Source organism: Carassius gibelio, chromosome A24 (genome assembly GCF_023724105.1).
Source record: "Carassius gibelio isolate Cgi1373 ecotype wild population from Czech Republic chromosome A24, carGib1.2-hapl.c, whole genome shotgun sequence".
NCBI lineage: Eukaryota > Metazoa > Chordata > Actinopteri > Cypriniformes > Cyprinidae > Carassius > Carassius gibelio.
Window position 1 is genome coordinate 7,771,452 of NC_068394.1, and position 16,145 is coordinate 7,787,596.

Consider the following 16,145-nt stretch of genomic DNA (forward strand, 5'->3'; position numbering starts at 1 on the left):
GGCCTTTAGTATTTCTATATAAAATAATTAGGAATCCTGCTCTGGGCCAATTAATCTTTGTGGAATAAGCAGAAAGCCTGACCAGCAATCCATCCCTCTTGATTACTGACAAGAAAAAAAAATCTTAATTAGGATTGATTTTCCCTTCCATTTTATTCACCACTTATTCAATATTTTTCTTCTCAGTAAACCTCAGTTTCACTTTGGCAGAGTGATTAAGGCAAATGTACAATCATTTTGTTGTTTTACTGCAATTTTCAGTCTTATTGATGCTGAGAGTATAATTCAGGAGCATTTTTGTTATTATTTTCCCACCAGAATGTTTAATAGGTTTGACTGGATCCCAGGGGCCTGTACCATGATGGTAGCTGAACAAATTCAGAGTTATAGGATTAGTTTTGAGTTGACAAAACCAAACCTCTCCAATCCGGCTTTGTTGGTACCATGATGCTGTTCATCAACTTTCTTTGCCAGTTCAGACTTTGATCCTGAGTTTGTGGAGCGCGTGCACATGAATGTGTGACATCACTGGCGAACAGCCAATCACAAGCCTTGCAATATAGAGCAAGTTTGATTTACTTCTCGCGAGAGACTCAGCGAGATTTAAAACTGAAGGTTAAAGGTTTTGCTAAAGGTTAAGAGATTGAAGAATATGACAAATTAAATGTCATGTGAAAAATGAAGGAGGACTAATAAAAAAATCTTGCTCCATCAGTGTAGTCACAAGTGGAACTTGTTAACTTAGTTTATACATTTGAAAATATATAGTGATAGAGACTTGAACATGTAAGTTCAGATTTGTAATTTTTAAAATAGTTCAATCTTTTGATACTACAGCTTATTTATATTACATAATCTGTATACATTAATATTTATTTAAAATAATTTATAATAACTGTTAAACTAAAATTGCTTGTGTGTAAGAGATAAATAATAATATGAATCACAAAAGTTATATAAATCATAAAATGACTAAAATGAATCATCTTAGGCTAGCCACCTAATCCAGCTTCATGGTACATGCCCCAGATGCAGACACATTTATTTACATCACTGTTATTTGTATGCTGTGTCCGATTCGTGAGCGAGTGGTTCTTTTGAGTCGGATCTTTTCCATTACTCATTTAAACTGGTTCTTATAAACCGGCCTGATCGAGTCTGCTCACGAGTGGGACAGAATCGTTCTCAGCGGTTCGCTACTGATTCACTGACTCATGTTCGATTCGCATTAATACACCCGAGCAGATTACATTTGGAATATTTGGACTGAATCAAAGATTTTACTGATGGGCTATACTAGCCTAGGCTATATTAAGGTTCTGACTTGGATGAAAAAATGACTGCAAAATGAAAAACAGAACGAACATAAGAAATCAACCAACCATTATTAATAAAAAAAAAGTTATAAATAGCTATATTTAAGCACATATGGTTTTACTAGAATGTTTGGGAATATTCCACGCTGGAATGCCAGCTGCAGTTATTACGTGCAAACGCTGTTACGTTTTGACGTAAGTGAATCACTGAATCATTTTAACTGGTTCTTTAAACGAATTGTTCTAAAGAATCGATTCGCGGAAATGTCACGCTATTGTTTATGACCCCACCTATCGGGTATTCGTGGAAAAAACACGTAGGCTATTATTGTTTAGTTATCGCTTGCTTATCCTCTGGTTTTTATCTCCCATCCTAGATAACACGTTTTTAAAAATAAGTCTTTTTTTAATTAAAACCTGTTTTGAAACAAACCCTTTGGTATCTCAGGTAAATCCGAAATATAACTAGTTGACACATGATACAGGAAAATGTCTAGGTTGTATACATGCTTAATCGCAATGTTATAGTACAAGGTAAAGTAATGAACTCAAATTTCAAAGTTCGGAGTTTGTTGCTAAAGCACAAGCTCACTCCGCACTTCCGCGGCTGTGCCCTCGATAACACACGCCTTGGTGGGAAAGAAACGGGTGGTGTCGGTCTTCAGTTGTGGATATGACGGGTCTGCCTCACCGAGCGCTGTTTTCTCCGGTGGAATGTACAGTCGAGCCGCACGTGAGGGTTCCTAATGGCACAGCTGATGCCCGGAGGGATTAAAGGGAAGCAACCAAACTATATGAGGCATATACAGTTAGCCTATAATGTCAACACATGATCTGAAGTTACAGCACTCAAGTTGTCAAAGCGGAGTGAAAGCCAGCGTGACTTGCTTTATCCCAGATCGGGATGTATTGTACACACAAACTGACAAATCACGGTAGGCTACAAAGTTTCTAAGTTCTTGGAATTTTTACTTCGTTTTTCTTGCTCATAATCTCCTCTCACACAAACACTACTTTTCCTACTTTTCTCTTTCTCATAAACTAACCTTTATGATCCTCCTTATGGAAGGACAACATTATGTAAGTCTGTAGCTTTAAGTGGACAGGTTGAAGTTCTTACGTAATTAGAAGAGCTTGCGCAAATATTAGTTTGAAGTATCCGTTGTAGTTTAAACATGGTTACAAATTATTTTACAGTCAAAGAGTTATAACAACATGCCAATGGACTGAACATTGATTCAAGCATTGATCTCTTGTCTGAACCTTTACCAACATGTTGTCTGCATCGCAGTTTAATTGTTTCAGAACACACCTCCAAAATATCTGGTTTCACTAACTATTAATCTTTTGCTGAATGTCATCTCAAAATGTCTCACAATGTTTATGGTAATAATTTAGCACTTATGCAGTTTGTTACACCCACATTGTCTCATAATTTTTTAATAATAATAATTGTAAAAAATTAAAATGTTCAACATTATTAGGAGAAGTACAAGAAAGTATTTTCTGCCTACTTGGAAAGTACTCTAATCTTTTTCTTTGTACATGAAGAGGAAAAAACTATTGAAATTTCGCTGTCACTGTCATCTGTCAATATACTTAGAATACATCTATGGGTGTTCCTGTGAATAATTTTTATGAAGGGAGTGAACCTTCGCTGCAGACACGTGGTGTCTGTTGAGAAAAAAAAACAGTCTCCAGTTCTCTGTAGACTGTATTGTTGCAGTGTTGTAATGCAAAGCTTGATTAGTTTTCAGAATGTAAGTGAACAAGAGAAGTTACATCCTGGACCCCTGGCTCAACACATCCACAAAAAGAAAAATTTAGAAACTAGAACTACTGCATCTTCATCCTCGTTGCAGTTAACAGGCCAGCTGAAAAGCAGCAGAGGTGAGTTTGTATGACCGGATTAACAGATACATTTGTTGTGAGACACAAATTTGGGACATAACAGCTCATTATAAATTTATGAAATTCTGATTTAAAGTTCTGATAATTTTAATGACATTCATGTAATGTCATATGAAGCATGCATATATACTGTATATACACACTGTTCAAAAGTCTTAGGCTATTAGTATTTTCACCAACAAAAAATAGTTTTAAGCCAGTTATTTTTATATCTTTTGCTGTAGTGTGTCAGTTGGAAATGTCAGTTTACATATTCAAACAATGGCAAAAAAAAATTCAACAAAAAATGTCAACGTTGCCAAAATTCTTCTGGATTCAGTCTGTCTCAGTTTTTTCTATTTGTTTATGTCATTCCAGACAGACTGGATGATGGTGAGATCAGATCTCTGTGTAGAGTACTGGATGTTTTCAGACTCGTGCATACAAAAATATCAGTGAAGTATTTCAATCAAATTGGCAAATGTAAACTGATACTCTCTGCTGTACTGATACACTACTGCAAAATAAATAACTGGCTTAAAACCTTTCATATATATATATATATATATATATATATATATATATATATATATATATATATATATATATATATATATATATATATATATATAGATATTATCATGCTGTTCCTTCTTGTAACACTTCTCCACTGATTAGATTTGCAGATCAGGCAAATAATACTCCTTAGATCTAAGAAAGACTCCAGTAGGACATCTGAGGAACAAAGGAAATCTGCCAGATTCACTTCCACCATCTCTATCAGTCTTCCCAACAGAAGAAACAAAAAAGGCACGGCAGTGGAAAAAACACTGCAAGCTACAACTAACTCGTGAGTTTTATTTATTTATTCATTCATTTATTGGGTTTTTTGGTCTTTTTTTACATTTTCACACTACTGTTGGGGTTCATCATGCTTTAAAAGGAGTTTAGTGCTCACTTTTTGTTTTTAAACAAAATTGTATAGGATTTTAATCAGCCATTTATCAGTTATTATTTACAACATTAAAATAATTATCAGCTTATGACATATACCAGAATGCTAATATTATTGCATATCTAGCTTAAAATCCAATTTTATAGTTAAACAGTGAATCAACTGCTATAATTCATAAGTTCAGTGAATGATAAACTTCGTAGGATTCACTCCATTTACTTCTTATAAGTAAATGTTTTATAAAAATTTGATTCCACTTAATACACACTGCACATAATATCTTTTGTTTTTTAAATGATGTCATAGCACTGTGTGTTTTATGTCATTTGCACAGTCCTAGCCAGAACTGCAGCACTCTTTTGACCCATGACTGGCAGTAATAGTTCTTATATAGCAATAAGTCATGATTTAATGACGGTGAATGATAGTGTGAAAGTGTATTGGCAAAGATTTGCTGTTTGGCTGTACCGTATCTAGGTGTGTTCATGCTTTCAAACACTGCTTACACCTTTATAAAGTGTTTACAACTTGATCTTGGAAACAGTAAAGAGACATTATTGTGCAGTATTACAGTATCTTGTTTAAAAGGTATGACATCACTGCCTCTCATTTTTCAAAGCAGACATTAAAGGATTAGTTCACTTCCAGGATAAAAAATTCCTGATAATTTAAAGCTGTATTGAAACTGCAACTCAGAACCACTGAAGTCCATTATATGAAAAATCATGGAATGTTTTCCTCAAAAACATTAAATTCTTTGCAACTGAAGAAAGAAAGACATATGAACATCTTTGATGACATGGTGGTGAGTTAATGATCAGGAATTTATTCATTTTTTAATCTGGAAGTGAACAGGTTTTTTAAACAGGGTTATTTTTGTGTACGTTTAAGTGGTATAGGCATCTGTATGCATTGATGTGTGTGAGGTTAACCACGGACCCTTCCCTTCATGTCAGGCCAATTAATTGTTTACTCCTGAAATATTTAAACTGAGAGAAAGGTGAAAGATGTACTAGAAAAAGTATTTAGGGAGTAAGAATAGTGTGTGAAACATTGACTTAGACAAGATATTTGTTTTCATCATAGTTGTCTTTGTTTATCTACCTGAGGGAACTTATTTTTTTAAATACATTTTTAATGTTTGCTCATTAAAAAAAAAAAATGCTAATTAAAAATTATTTTCTCAATTTGACAGTTACAGGGCACATGAAGCCGTAAAAAACACAGCTAATCAAAACCACACAGAGGTAAGCTTTCACTTTTTCATCTTTTTAGTAAGAGAACTTCTGATTTAAAAAATAAAATCTATGTCTTACTAAGTTACTAATCAAACATATCTTGCTTAAATATAATGAAAAATCTTTATTGTACTACAATTTGAATACATTCTGCTCTACTGGGCCATGTGTGCAATTTTGAGTATTTTTCAGTGGAATGTAAAGCTCAACTGTAAAGTTGAACTCTGTTTAAACATTTATGGAATGGGAGTGGTGATTTGTTCAAATAAACGTGAGAAGCATTTCTTGCAATTTTCCCAAGCATCTCAACTTTAGTACTCTAAAATGTACAAATGCTACTAGTGCCTTTGCTTTGTACTGTTTTTGGCAGTTATCCAAAGCTTTGTTGTTTGTTCTGACAGCTAAGGAACATTCTTTCACCAACTGAGCAATGTGGTGAATCAACTGGGGAATTATTTAAGAATGGGGATGGACCCAAAGCAAGCATTCATGAAGATGGTTTTACCACTCTGCAACAGCATGGACATAACACACCAAAGCAGGGACAAAATACAGGAATACAACACAGCATAGGCCTTCATGAACAAATGCAAATTGTCCACAACAGCTCACAAAGACATTCTACTCAACCTGTATTTGAGGTTCAAACCGAATTCAACAAGGAATCTGGAGCCAGCGACTATAGAAAGAATGCTGCAACAACTTCACAGTACCACAGTAATCTGACCTCCTTTGAAGTGGACAATGGTGCACACCATTCAGAAGTAGTAAACCAGGTCTTGCCATTAGGCTCTTTTCCTGCTCTTCATGACAGTACCCCTGAGCCAGAACCTGGTCTTATCAATCCTACATCAGTTATGTTGACATCAGCCCTGGCCTCAGTTCTTGCTCCACCTTGGAGTGGCCGTCTTCGCAGACCCAAGCAAGGTGGCAGTGAAGTACAGTATGAACTCCAAGATTGTGGACAGAATGTCAACCCATCTACCTTTTTTCGCCAGGATCAGCAGCAACAACCGTTTCTTCCTTCCCAGCGGCAACCATCTGAACACATGTTCAATCACAATGATATGCAGTTGACTGCAGGAACCAGCTTTAACTCTCCTGACTGGCAAAAAGAGAACAATTCCCCAAACATCACAGCCACAAAACAGCCAAAGAGGCCCATTATTAAATCCTCCTCTGTGGGCATGATGTACAATAATACAGATTTGCATCCTTTTCCCACACATCTGGAAACTCAACAGGTACCAAATTTGGCTCATTCAGGGTTCAGAATATCAAAAACTGGAGATGAAAATGAGCCTTTCAAATCATTGAGTTCTAAGCCAACAACAAGCAGCCTACTTCTTTCCTTGAGGAGGTCAAATTTGAGAAGCACCAGTGCTGAACCCACACAATCAGAGACCCCAATGACTAGGTCTGTCAGGTACCTTACATTGCCTAGCAGAGTTGTTTTGAAAACTCCATCATTTGCCCATTATGTTACTGCTGATGACCAAACCCCCGAATACCCAGACACTCCTGCAAGAACAGAGGAAATACCAGTCAGTCAGTTCCCTTTCTCACATAGAATTAAGAGTAGAGTGCCATTAAGGAAATCACTGTTTCTAAACAAACCAGAGACAGAAATTTCAATGAGACTCGATGCTTCTGTTGCAAGAGAAGAGGAAGAATGTTTCCCAATCTCCACAACAAAAACCAGCCAACTTGGGGTTCTCAGAGCCCAACAGAGCTCTTATTCAGAGTTTTTGAGGAAATATTCCAGTACAGAGGACACAAATCCAGTGGAACAAAATGCTGCCAACAACACCAACCTAAAAAACTCCAGTATGACTGGACAAAAAGTAACTCCAGATACCACATTTTCTCCCAAAGTTTTATCAAATTTGAATGTTCAACAATCAGGCTTTAATGTTCAAAAATTAAAATCACAAAGTACACACAATATAATAGCCAGTAGTTCACCAGGCACAAGTACCTTCACAGACAGGCTTAACTACTCACCCAGGGAAGACTCTTTTGTTGATGGAACAAGTCCTACAAATGTTGGGCACATATATCTGGACTATAAGAAATATTCTCAGTCAAGTCAAAGCACTGTGGATCTTTCGAGCCCTCTTTCTCCAAGCAGACCTCTCAGAAGTGTAAGAGTACCAAGCATTTATTCATACCTACGGGAGTCCAGCCCGGCTGTGTCCACCCCTTCCCCTTCTACCCCTTCTTCCCACATACAGAGAGGTGAAACCTCACCTTCTAAACAAGACGGAGGTGTAAAACTGCAGGGTGACCGGAAAACAGTTCCCTCAAGATTTTCATTTGACTTCAACCCATCTGTGCCACAGGTACAAGCATTACCAAGAAAATCTTATGGCTCCAGCTCTCATATAGCACCAGCTCAATCTCTGCCTCCAGATTTTGGACGAAGATCAGCACCTCGTCTCAGCACTTCTCAATATTCTAGCCTCATCACCTCCCGACATACACTCAACAACACTTTACAAGAACTATCCTCTCCACCAGACTTCATTAAAGTTGATCCAATCTCTTCACTGTCCACATACACAAGTATAATAAGAAGACCAAAGGAACAGTTGGCTTCTCCTAACACAAAACAGAGGACAGCAGTTCAAGATTATGCAAGCACCCTAGATAATCGCAAACCTGCCCAGCCATGCCTCTTACAAGCTGCACCAGATGCAAGTTTTGTCATGGAAAGCCAAAGCTCAAATATAAGAACACACCCAAGGCAGCCCAACACAGGCTCTAACAACTTCTATCATCAAGAGCATGATGGCTTGATGGAACTTCAGCTTGATAAGGGTAATTCTTACCCCAGGCTGAGTGAAAAAGAGAAGTATTTAATACCTGATAAGCTCACAGTAGAAAATGAGACTCCACTGACAGCTGAGAAAGAGATTCCCGCTGTGCGTATGCATGAGAGATTGCAGGAAATGCAAAGTTCCAATTCAAAAAAAGGCCTCTTTAGTTCACGAGTTAAGAAAAACAAAGAAGCTGTCTTCTCTTCAGCTTCTTTGCCAGACAAAGAGGTTGTTAGTCCCCAGTATTTAAAAACCAAAAGACATTCACCAGTGTTTAAAACAAGCAGCAGGATTGACCAGGTATTAAATCGCTTGAAACTGACATTTGGTGTCAGACCTTCAGACGGCGCACTTGATGCACTACCGAAAAAGAACAAGAGTCCCACTCAGCAACCCTCAGATACTGAGATTTTTGAAAGTCCCAAGAGAGAGAAAACATGTTCTGAGAGCCACCCAGAACCTTCTAACTACTCTTTAACAACTGATAATACCTCTTTAAATTCCTTGTCACTACTAACATCTAAAAAATCTGAGTATACTTTAAATATGGATTGGCAAAATAGATCTACAACTGAACAAAAGGGTTCTGGGTGCACATGGGAGGCCCCCAGCTCATCTTTGACCACTGATAAAGCCTCTTTTGCATCTTTGTCACCACTTACATTAAAGAAATCGGATAATTCTTTAAATATGGACTGGCAAAACAGATCTGCAACTGAACAAAAAGGTTCTGGGTGCACATGGGTTGCCCCCAACTCATCTTTGACCACTGATAAAGCACCTTTGGCTTCTCTTGAGTCCTTGTCACCGTTAACATTAAAGAAATCATCTGAGAATAAATTAAATGTTCGTCAACAAAAGAGGCATAGCGATGAAAATGGAAACCGCTCTTATGGTAGGAGCTTTAGTCCACATAAGCTAAAGGCCCAAAGTATGAATCGTTCTGCCACCTTGCCACATTACAGAAAATCATCTGTCGGTCCCCCATCACCCTTTTATTTGTTTGGTTTCGATTCAGAAGACATTCAGAAAGATAATGTGTTTTATAGTCCAGTCTGCAAAAAAACTAATTCACTGTGTGAGTCTGATGACTTCTCTTCTCTGAACTCCACCAAGAGTCCTGTGCAGCAAAACCTTGTGAGGTCTCACTTGTCCTCATCACATGCTGATTTAAAGTATGGTCTACACAACGGACGATCTTTCTCAGTAAGCAGTGTGGTTTCAAGCCGCCCATCAGGTCCTGGACGAATCTCAACAAGCAGCATCAGCGACCACTCAAGTTTGAGTTCTCAAGTTGACTCTCCAATGAGTAGTAGCCATTCTCCAATCTGTGATGCCAAATCTATCAGTGGTAAACAGTCTGAACCTGGATATACAGATGATTTTGATCATTATGATGCAGACCCAACCCCACCTCCATCACCAACTATGTCCTCTTCACCTCGTCGGATATCCCAGGCACCTTCTGTGTCTTCCCCCATGTGGACAACTCCAGAAAATCTGTCTCCTCCTCGTGGAATCCTGTCATCGAGGAGCTACACAACCAGCTTGACTGTTTTTGAGGAGTCTGATTCTGACACCACAACCGATGATGAGTACTATCTTGACAGTTGTGATGATGCAGTAGAAACAGAACTTTAGAAGAGAGAATTCTGTGGTTACATGTACTGAACATTTAAGAATGTGAGGGGGGGGGGGGATTCTACGCTTATGGTCTTCTACGACAAAGCTGCAGCAACATTATGAATATGGATATGAATAGAAGGAATTATAATTATATCAGAACTATAAGGTTATGATGATTTCATATTTTTTGTTAAAAAATTCAATATAATGGGCTTTTTGAATATTTCAGTGTTTGAGGTAAACCATTATTGATTTCATTATGAATTCATATACAATACAATGCACTTTCATTATGTTTTTTATAAATATTTTCTGGATCTTGAGGCTTTGAAATGTTGAATTCTCACATCATTTCTTTATTTAGGCCTGCTTCCTGTAAGTTATTGACTCTTTCATTCACTGTGGCATTTGAAAGCACAGCATGTCAGTTACAATACATTATTTTTTTCTGACATACATTCTTTAGTCAGTAGCTGTCAACTAACAAACTGAACACCAACTGTTTAACAGAGGTGTTTTAATTTTTTTCAACTCCTACTGCTCCTTTAACAATCAGAGCAAAAAAGAATAGAAAAATGTAAGTGCCCCAGTAACACTGAAGATTCCACATTAATTGTGGATAAGTCCGTAAAGATGATGTTACAGAAGTCTGCCATCCATTTGATATTATTTGATAAAGTATGAAAGTGATATTGAAAACTGGCATCCGCAACTTGTTAATTTGAGATTCAAACATGGCCTCTCACAATCTATGCAAAAGACATACAGGTTGCACTTTATTTTACAGTACGTGTACTTACATGTACTTATAGTGTACTTACAGTGTATTTATCTAAGAAAGTTCTGGTAATACAAGGTAACTACATTTAGGTAGTTACATTTAGTTAGGTTAAGGGGTAGCTTCAGGGTTAGTACCTAGTTATTACATAGTTATTGTAATTACTATAATAAGTACATAATATGTACATGGGGAACAAGAAAGTAGAATAAAGTGCTACCGACATACCACTAGATGAACTAAGCATTCTTAAATAAGACCTCACAGTTGCTGTATAATTTAATTGTGCTGTTTGTGTGGGGCTTTCAGTGTAATTTAAATTTATCTTTTATTATAACTTATCATGCAGGGCAGGGGTTGGGGCATAATTTCTCCCCTAGAGCCTAGGGACCTCCATAAGATGCAGCACTGCTAACAACACAGTATAATGCTGTATAACATAGGCCTACATATGTAAGGTCCTTTTTGTAAGGGATTTCTTGAATGTCTTCATTAAATCGGTTATATTTATTAACATTTAATATATGGACTACACAGTATTTTTCTTAAGGCATAAGTAGAATAATATTTATCACTTATAAAAGATTTTAATAAAGTATCTGTAAATGACTAACTTTGCACATGACTTAAATTAATCTGCTTTGCTACATTTTTAATAGCACTTTTAATTTAAAAGTAAACTGTAGACTTAATAAACTGTATAAATTCCTTAATTACAGCTCATTAAAACAGGCCGACTCATGCGTGTCATGTCACAACCTGCCATAATTTTACAATGAACAGTTATGACTCTGAGTGATGCAACTAATTTGGCCGTCTTATACAACTCATGTTTCAGTAATGGTTGGCAGGTTCGCCGAACAAGGAGCATGTTCTGTTATTAAAATAAAATAAAGATGACTGCCTTCTTTGGACTTCTTGAGTATGCTGTATTATTTTTTTTACAATTTAAGTTAGTGAGCTATTCAGTGTCACAATAATCCCTCACTTTTTTTTTCTTTCGTAACAGTGTATCCTGCTGAAAGGGCCACTGAACGAATCTTTTTCAAATAATCTCCTACACCACATGTAGCCTAGTTCTCTATTTAAAAAAGCTTTTAGAAAGAAATCTTGTATATATTTCTAGCTTTCTAGCATTGAGTTGGATGAGTCTGTTTTCACGTTAACCCATCCCCATAAAGTCATAGCCTACTGTCTACTTAAGCTTTATTTTCCTGTTTTTAACTCCATTAATATTGTTTACACTTTGGTTGCAGTTTAAGCCCCCTCTACGTTTTTTACATCTTGTCGATGTCATCGAAAAAATCCATTCACGATTTTGTTTACTTTTCGATATTCACTGGATGGGTTTGATTTGAAATTTATAAGGATAAAACCATAGACTGTATAAAACATAAAACACATTGCCTATTTAAGCACCTTATATTATACATTTTAATTCAGGTGTTTTTAAGAATATTGGCTATTCTGTTTCTTGAGAATGAAGAGGTCTCTGGTTTATTAAAAGCACCTATTAATTTTGAACTGAGTATGGTAGTTAAATGTAGCCTAATCCAATAAAATAGCCATAATTCTAGCTAAATAAACCCATTTCCTATACCAAGCCATGGCAAAGCCTTAATCAGGGTGCAGAGCTTCAGCCTCGGTTAAACAAAATTGTTCCTTCTCTGCTAATTGAAATGTAAATCCATGTTAATTTTTAACAGAATAAACCTCTCTCTTTCTCTTTCTATTTATCCTATAAGCAGCATGTGCTAGCATGAACAAGAAATTGATTGAACACACATACTCTTTTGACAGGTATGAAATACAGCAAAACATGCAGGCTCATTTCTAAACGAGTGAAGCAATAGAAAAGAGAAAAAAAAATGCCAATCAAATTTTTTTTGTTATAATTCTTTTAACCCTTTAGACTTCTCCTAACCGCTCCAACTGGGGAATCTACATCAGACACTAATGTCATACTTGTCCCAGAGCTGGAAAGAGCCCTGCAAACTTTAATGTTACTTTTTCTCCAGGTTTTTAATTGAATGCAACAGTTTTAAAAAGTAATGCATCTGTAGGATACTGCTGTTTCCAAGCACCTTAAGAAACTAGTGAGCTTCTTTCTTAGATTTATTAACCCTGCAGAGGTAAGTTTGTTACGATGCATGTGTGAATCTTAATTGAGATATTTTCACTGTTTCCAGTTCCTCTACCTTTTTTTTATCGTATTCCTTATTTCTGTATTTTGTACACTGTAAAACATTTCACGTTGGTTAAACTTATAAACGAAAGTTCACCTGCTGCCTTAAAAATGTGAGTTAACTTAACTTACAGATATTCTTTGTTTCAACTCAAGAAGTTACGTTTTACAATTTATTAAACTAATGGTCATTTGTTGTTTCAACTTGATGCTCTGAGTTAAAACAACTTACTATGTTAAATTATCAGTTCAAGAAAACTCAAATCAGCTCATAATAAATAGACTTGTAACTGGTCTGCTCAAAAATGTAAAAAATGTATTGAAATAAATTCAAGTAATGTTGTACAAGCTTTAACATTGGTTTGAGAATACAAATTCTTGTAGGAAAACAGATTTAAAAAAAAGCCATTTCAGAAAAACATCCATTTCATCAAAACTTCAAAGTTTCTAATAATATACAGAACTAGGCTAATATTCTGGATTCTGCTACAGGGGCACTTATCCATTTCAGACTGGGTGTGGTGAGTGCTGATGTTATTCATCTCTCAATGATTAGACAGACATTTGTACTCATGCTGTTTCTGTTCTGCTCTATTTTATATTATTGAAAAGCTAATTATTAGTAAAAACACAAAAGTTTTAATAAATTTCCAGCCAACCTATCCTCCAAACATATACTTTATAATAAACAATCGAGCACCCATAGTTAACATGTGTGCCTGCAGTCCTAAAGATTACATGCAGCTAAAAAAACCTGCTCCAAGCCAGATTCATAATGGCCGAATGATGATCAGTGATCACTCTGGGTGGTACCAGCAGGTGGAGAGCAATGGATGGTTGGTGTCTTGCAAGGTGACATAGTCAGTAATAATAATTTCATTTTCATTTTACCATTTGTATATCAATGCAGCACAATAAATGAAACATATCCAACAAAATGTTCAGCAGCCATTACTCCACTCTCCATAAACTACATTTTAAACACACTTTTCTTTTTTAATACACTTTCTAAATTCTACTGCTTCATGTACAATATGAATTGTAACAGTAAATATGCAAATGTTGCGTGTCTAAGCATAATGTGTCTATCATTGCTTTTATGATTAAAGATTTCTGTGTTTAAAGACCCAATGACTCCAGGTACTAATGTTAAGAAGATAGAATTCCATTACTGCAAAATCCAACGGCGACAATATATTGCAAGAAAAAAGAAGATTCGTAAAATTGAATGGATGAGAAAAATGTAACATTTAAAAAATGTATTTAAAGTAACTGTATTAGGTGGTAAGATATGTTCTGCAGAGCTAATCATAGACTGCATAATGGTAAGCACAGATTTGGTACACAGATAAACTGAGGGTCTCCTGCATGTTTGTATTGAACACAGTGAAACAGCTCTGCTGATGCAAAAATCCACACAGAGAATGATGGATTCCCTTGAACAGATTGAACCAGAATCAGTTGCTGAGCAGGAAGTGGATGAACTGCTGGCATGGACCAAAGCTAGCAATTTTGATGAGTAATTGAGCTAATATGACATTAGATGTGATATACTGTACACGGCATCATCATTTTTACATCATGGTATTGGTAGTCATAAAATATCCCATTTAGAAATAAGGATATCGGCTTGTTTCTCAGGTATATCAATGAATGGAGGAATTTGGGTGCAAGCAAATGCTGCATAGTTAACAAAAGACTCGTGGCTGTTCCCTAGTGTAGCTTTATGTATAAAATAACACTTTTATTATATTGTAGCACCCTCTAGTGGTCAAAATGGGCGTCCACACTTATATGTATGTATATGTATAGATAAACTCTCGGAAAGCGACCAAAAGGACTTTGCTTGTGTCTCTGTGCGTGGTTATTTGGGAGATTCCTCAGTTCAGTCAGGATCCAGTGGTCCAGTACAGTTGTGAACCAACATCTGGATCACATCTGGGACTGGAATCCAGCTGTCATACAGCTCTAGTAATATTTTGCACAATGCGAATTGCTTTATTAATTTGAATAAATAAATAAATAAATAAGGTTTTGACTGGTTTTGCGTGTTCAAATGTGTGTGTAAAAATATTATTATTAAAACATAATATTACTTCAGCTGGTCGGCTGCTGTCATAGAAATCGAATAGCGAATAACCCGGTAACCCTAATTGGCGAGACAATATTCTGAATTACCGCGAGACTTGCGAAGGTGACGCGCAGCCAATCAGATTTCTCCTTTTTGTCAGGGCGTGTTTTTCGCTGCTCGCAATCATGGCGACCTACAAAGGGGCTCCTTTGGCTACTCAGCCAAAAACATTAGATCCAGCCGAATACTTCAATCTCTCCCCTGAATACCGACGGGCTGAGGAGAAGAGAGCGGCTCTGCGGGCACAGCTGAAGCGGCAGTATCTGCAGCAGCTGAACAATCCTCATCGGAAAGAGCTGATTGTAAGACGAACCGTATCACAATCTGCAAACATTAGCTTAGAGTAACAGTTACAATGAAGCTATATATAGCTGTTATTTCGTGTTGTGCTTACTTATAACTGTAAAATGTTCTGATGATTTAACGTTAAGTCGAAGATTTAACGAAGTCTAGAGTGTTTTATATTGAATACACACTGAGTGACCTTCACTGATCACTGGCTAGCAGTTAACGTTATTGTCAGCCAGCGAGCTTGTTTTGGTCCACATGTATCTGTATGTGTCTTTATGTAAAAATATGTAATTTGTTCAATCAGACTATATTTTTACTCCGAATGCTTTCTCCTGGGTTGTTAGCCCCACTATTGTTTACAATTTTGACCATTGAACTATTGAAACTTCCGGAAGGTAGCCTGACACATTTAAACAGTTTGATCAAGTAATCAACCTCCATGTGTTTTATTCGTAGGAGGATCCTGCTCTTACACGGTGGACATATGCGCGCACCAATAACAACTACTTCAGACCAACTGCTAAAACTTCATTGATTGGTGGCTTGTTTGGAGTTCTTCCTCTTTTCGTCTTGTATGTTGTGTTTAAAACAGACCGGGTGAGTTGAAGCTGTATGAATTCACTACATATTCAGTATTGATTAGGTCAAAATTTTAACCCTGTTTTCCCCATTTTTCCAGGACAAAAGGGAGGCAAAAATGAAAGCAGGGACCTATGAACGTCCCTACAAACTGTCAACCTGATTATTTTGGAATTCGATATATATTGTAACACATAGTACTTGTAATTATATAATAAACAAAATACTCTGTTGAAACTTGCTTTATCACTGTTATTGATGAAGAAATAAGAAATCACACAGTATTTTTGTAATATCATTTACAGTTTCTGCAGGTCTTAAAGGGATAGCTCACCCA

The 16,145-nt window shown here is 36.5% G+C and overlaps 2 protein-coding genes and 1 pseudogene across 3 annotated transcripts; all 3 read left to right on the top strand.

The window, feature by feature from the left end:
• Positions 1 to 1,405: 1,405 nt before the first annotated feature.
• Positions 1,406 to 11,536, top strand: LOC127946229 (uncharacterized). 2 transcript variants are annotated; one of them, XM_052542663.1, is made up of 6 exons: positions 1,406 to 2,251; positions 3,067 to 3,206; positions 3,885 to 4,056; positions 4,784 to 4,966; positions 5,357 to 5,408; positions 5,801 to 11,536. In XM_052542663.1, exons 4-6 carry the CDS (start codon positions 4,956 to 4,958, stop codon positions 9,857 to 9,859), a joined length of 4,122 nt encoding a protein of 1,373 aa, XP_052398623.1. In that variant the 5' UTR covers positions 1,406 to 2,251; positions 3,067 to 3,206; positions 3,885 to 4,056; positions 4,784 to 4,955; the 3' UTR covers positions 9,860 to 11,536. The 2 variants fall into 2 exon arrangements, with proteins under 2 accessions (XP_052398623.1, XP_052398622.1); XM_052542662.1 differs by lacking the exon at positions 4,784 to 4,966.
• A 1,232-nt stretch (positions 11,537 to 12,768) lies between these two features.
• Positions 12,769 to 14,524, top strand: LOC127946098 (protein MFI-like; annotated as a pseudogene).
• Positions 14,525 to 15,025: 501 nt separating this feature from the next.
• LOC127946597 (NADH dehydrogenase [ubiquinone] 1 beta subcomplex subunit 4-like) lies at positions 15,026 to 16,045 on the top strand. The gene is made up of 3 exons (XM_052543276.1): positions 15,026 to 15,240; positions 15,686 to 15,826; positions 15,909 to 16,045. The coding sequence occupies exons 1-3, from the start codon at positions 15,064 to 15,066 to the stop codon at positions 15,969 to 15,971; spliced, it is 381 nt and encodes a 126-aa protein (XP_052399236.1). The 5' UTR covers positions 15,026 to 15,063; the 3' UTR covers positions 15,972 to 16,045.
• Positions 16,046 to 16,145: the final 100 nt, after the last annotated feature.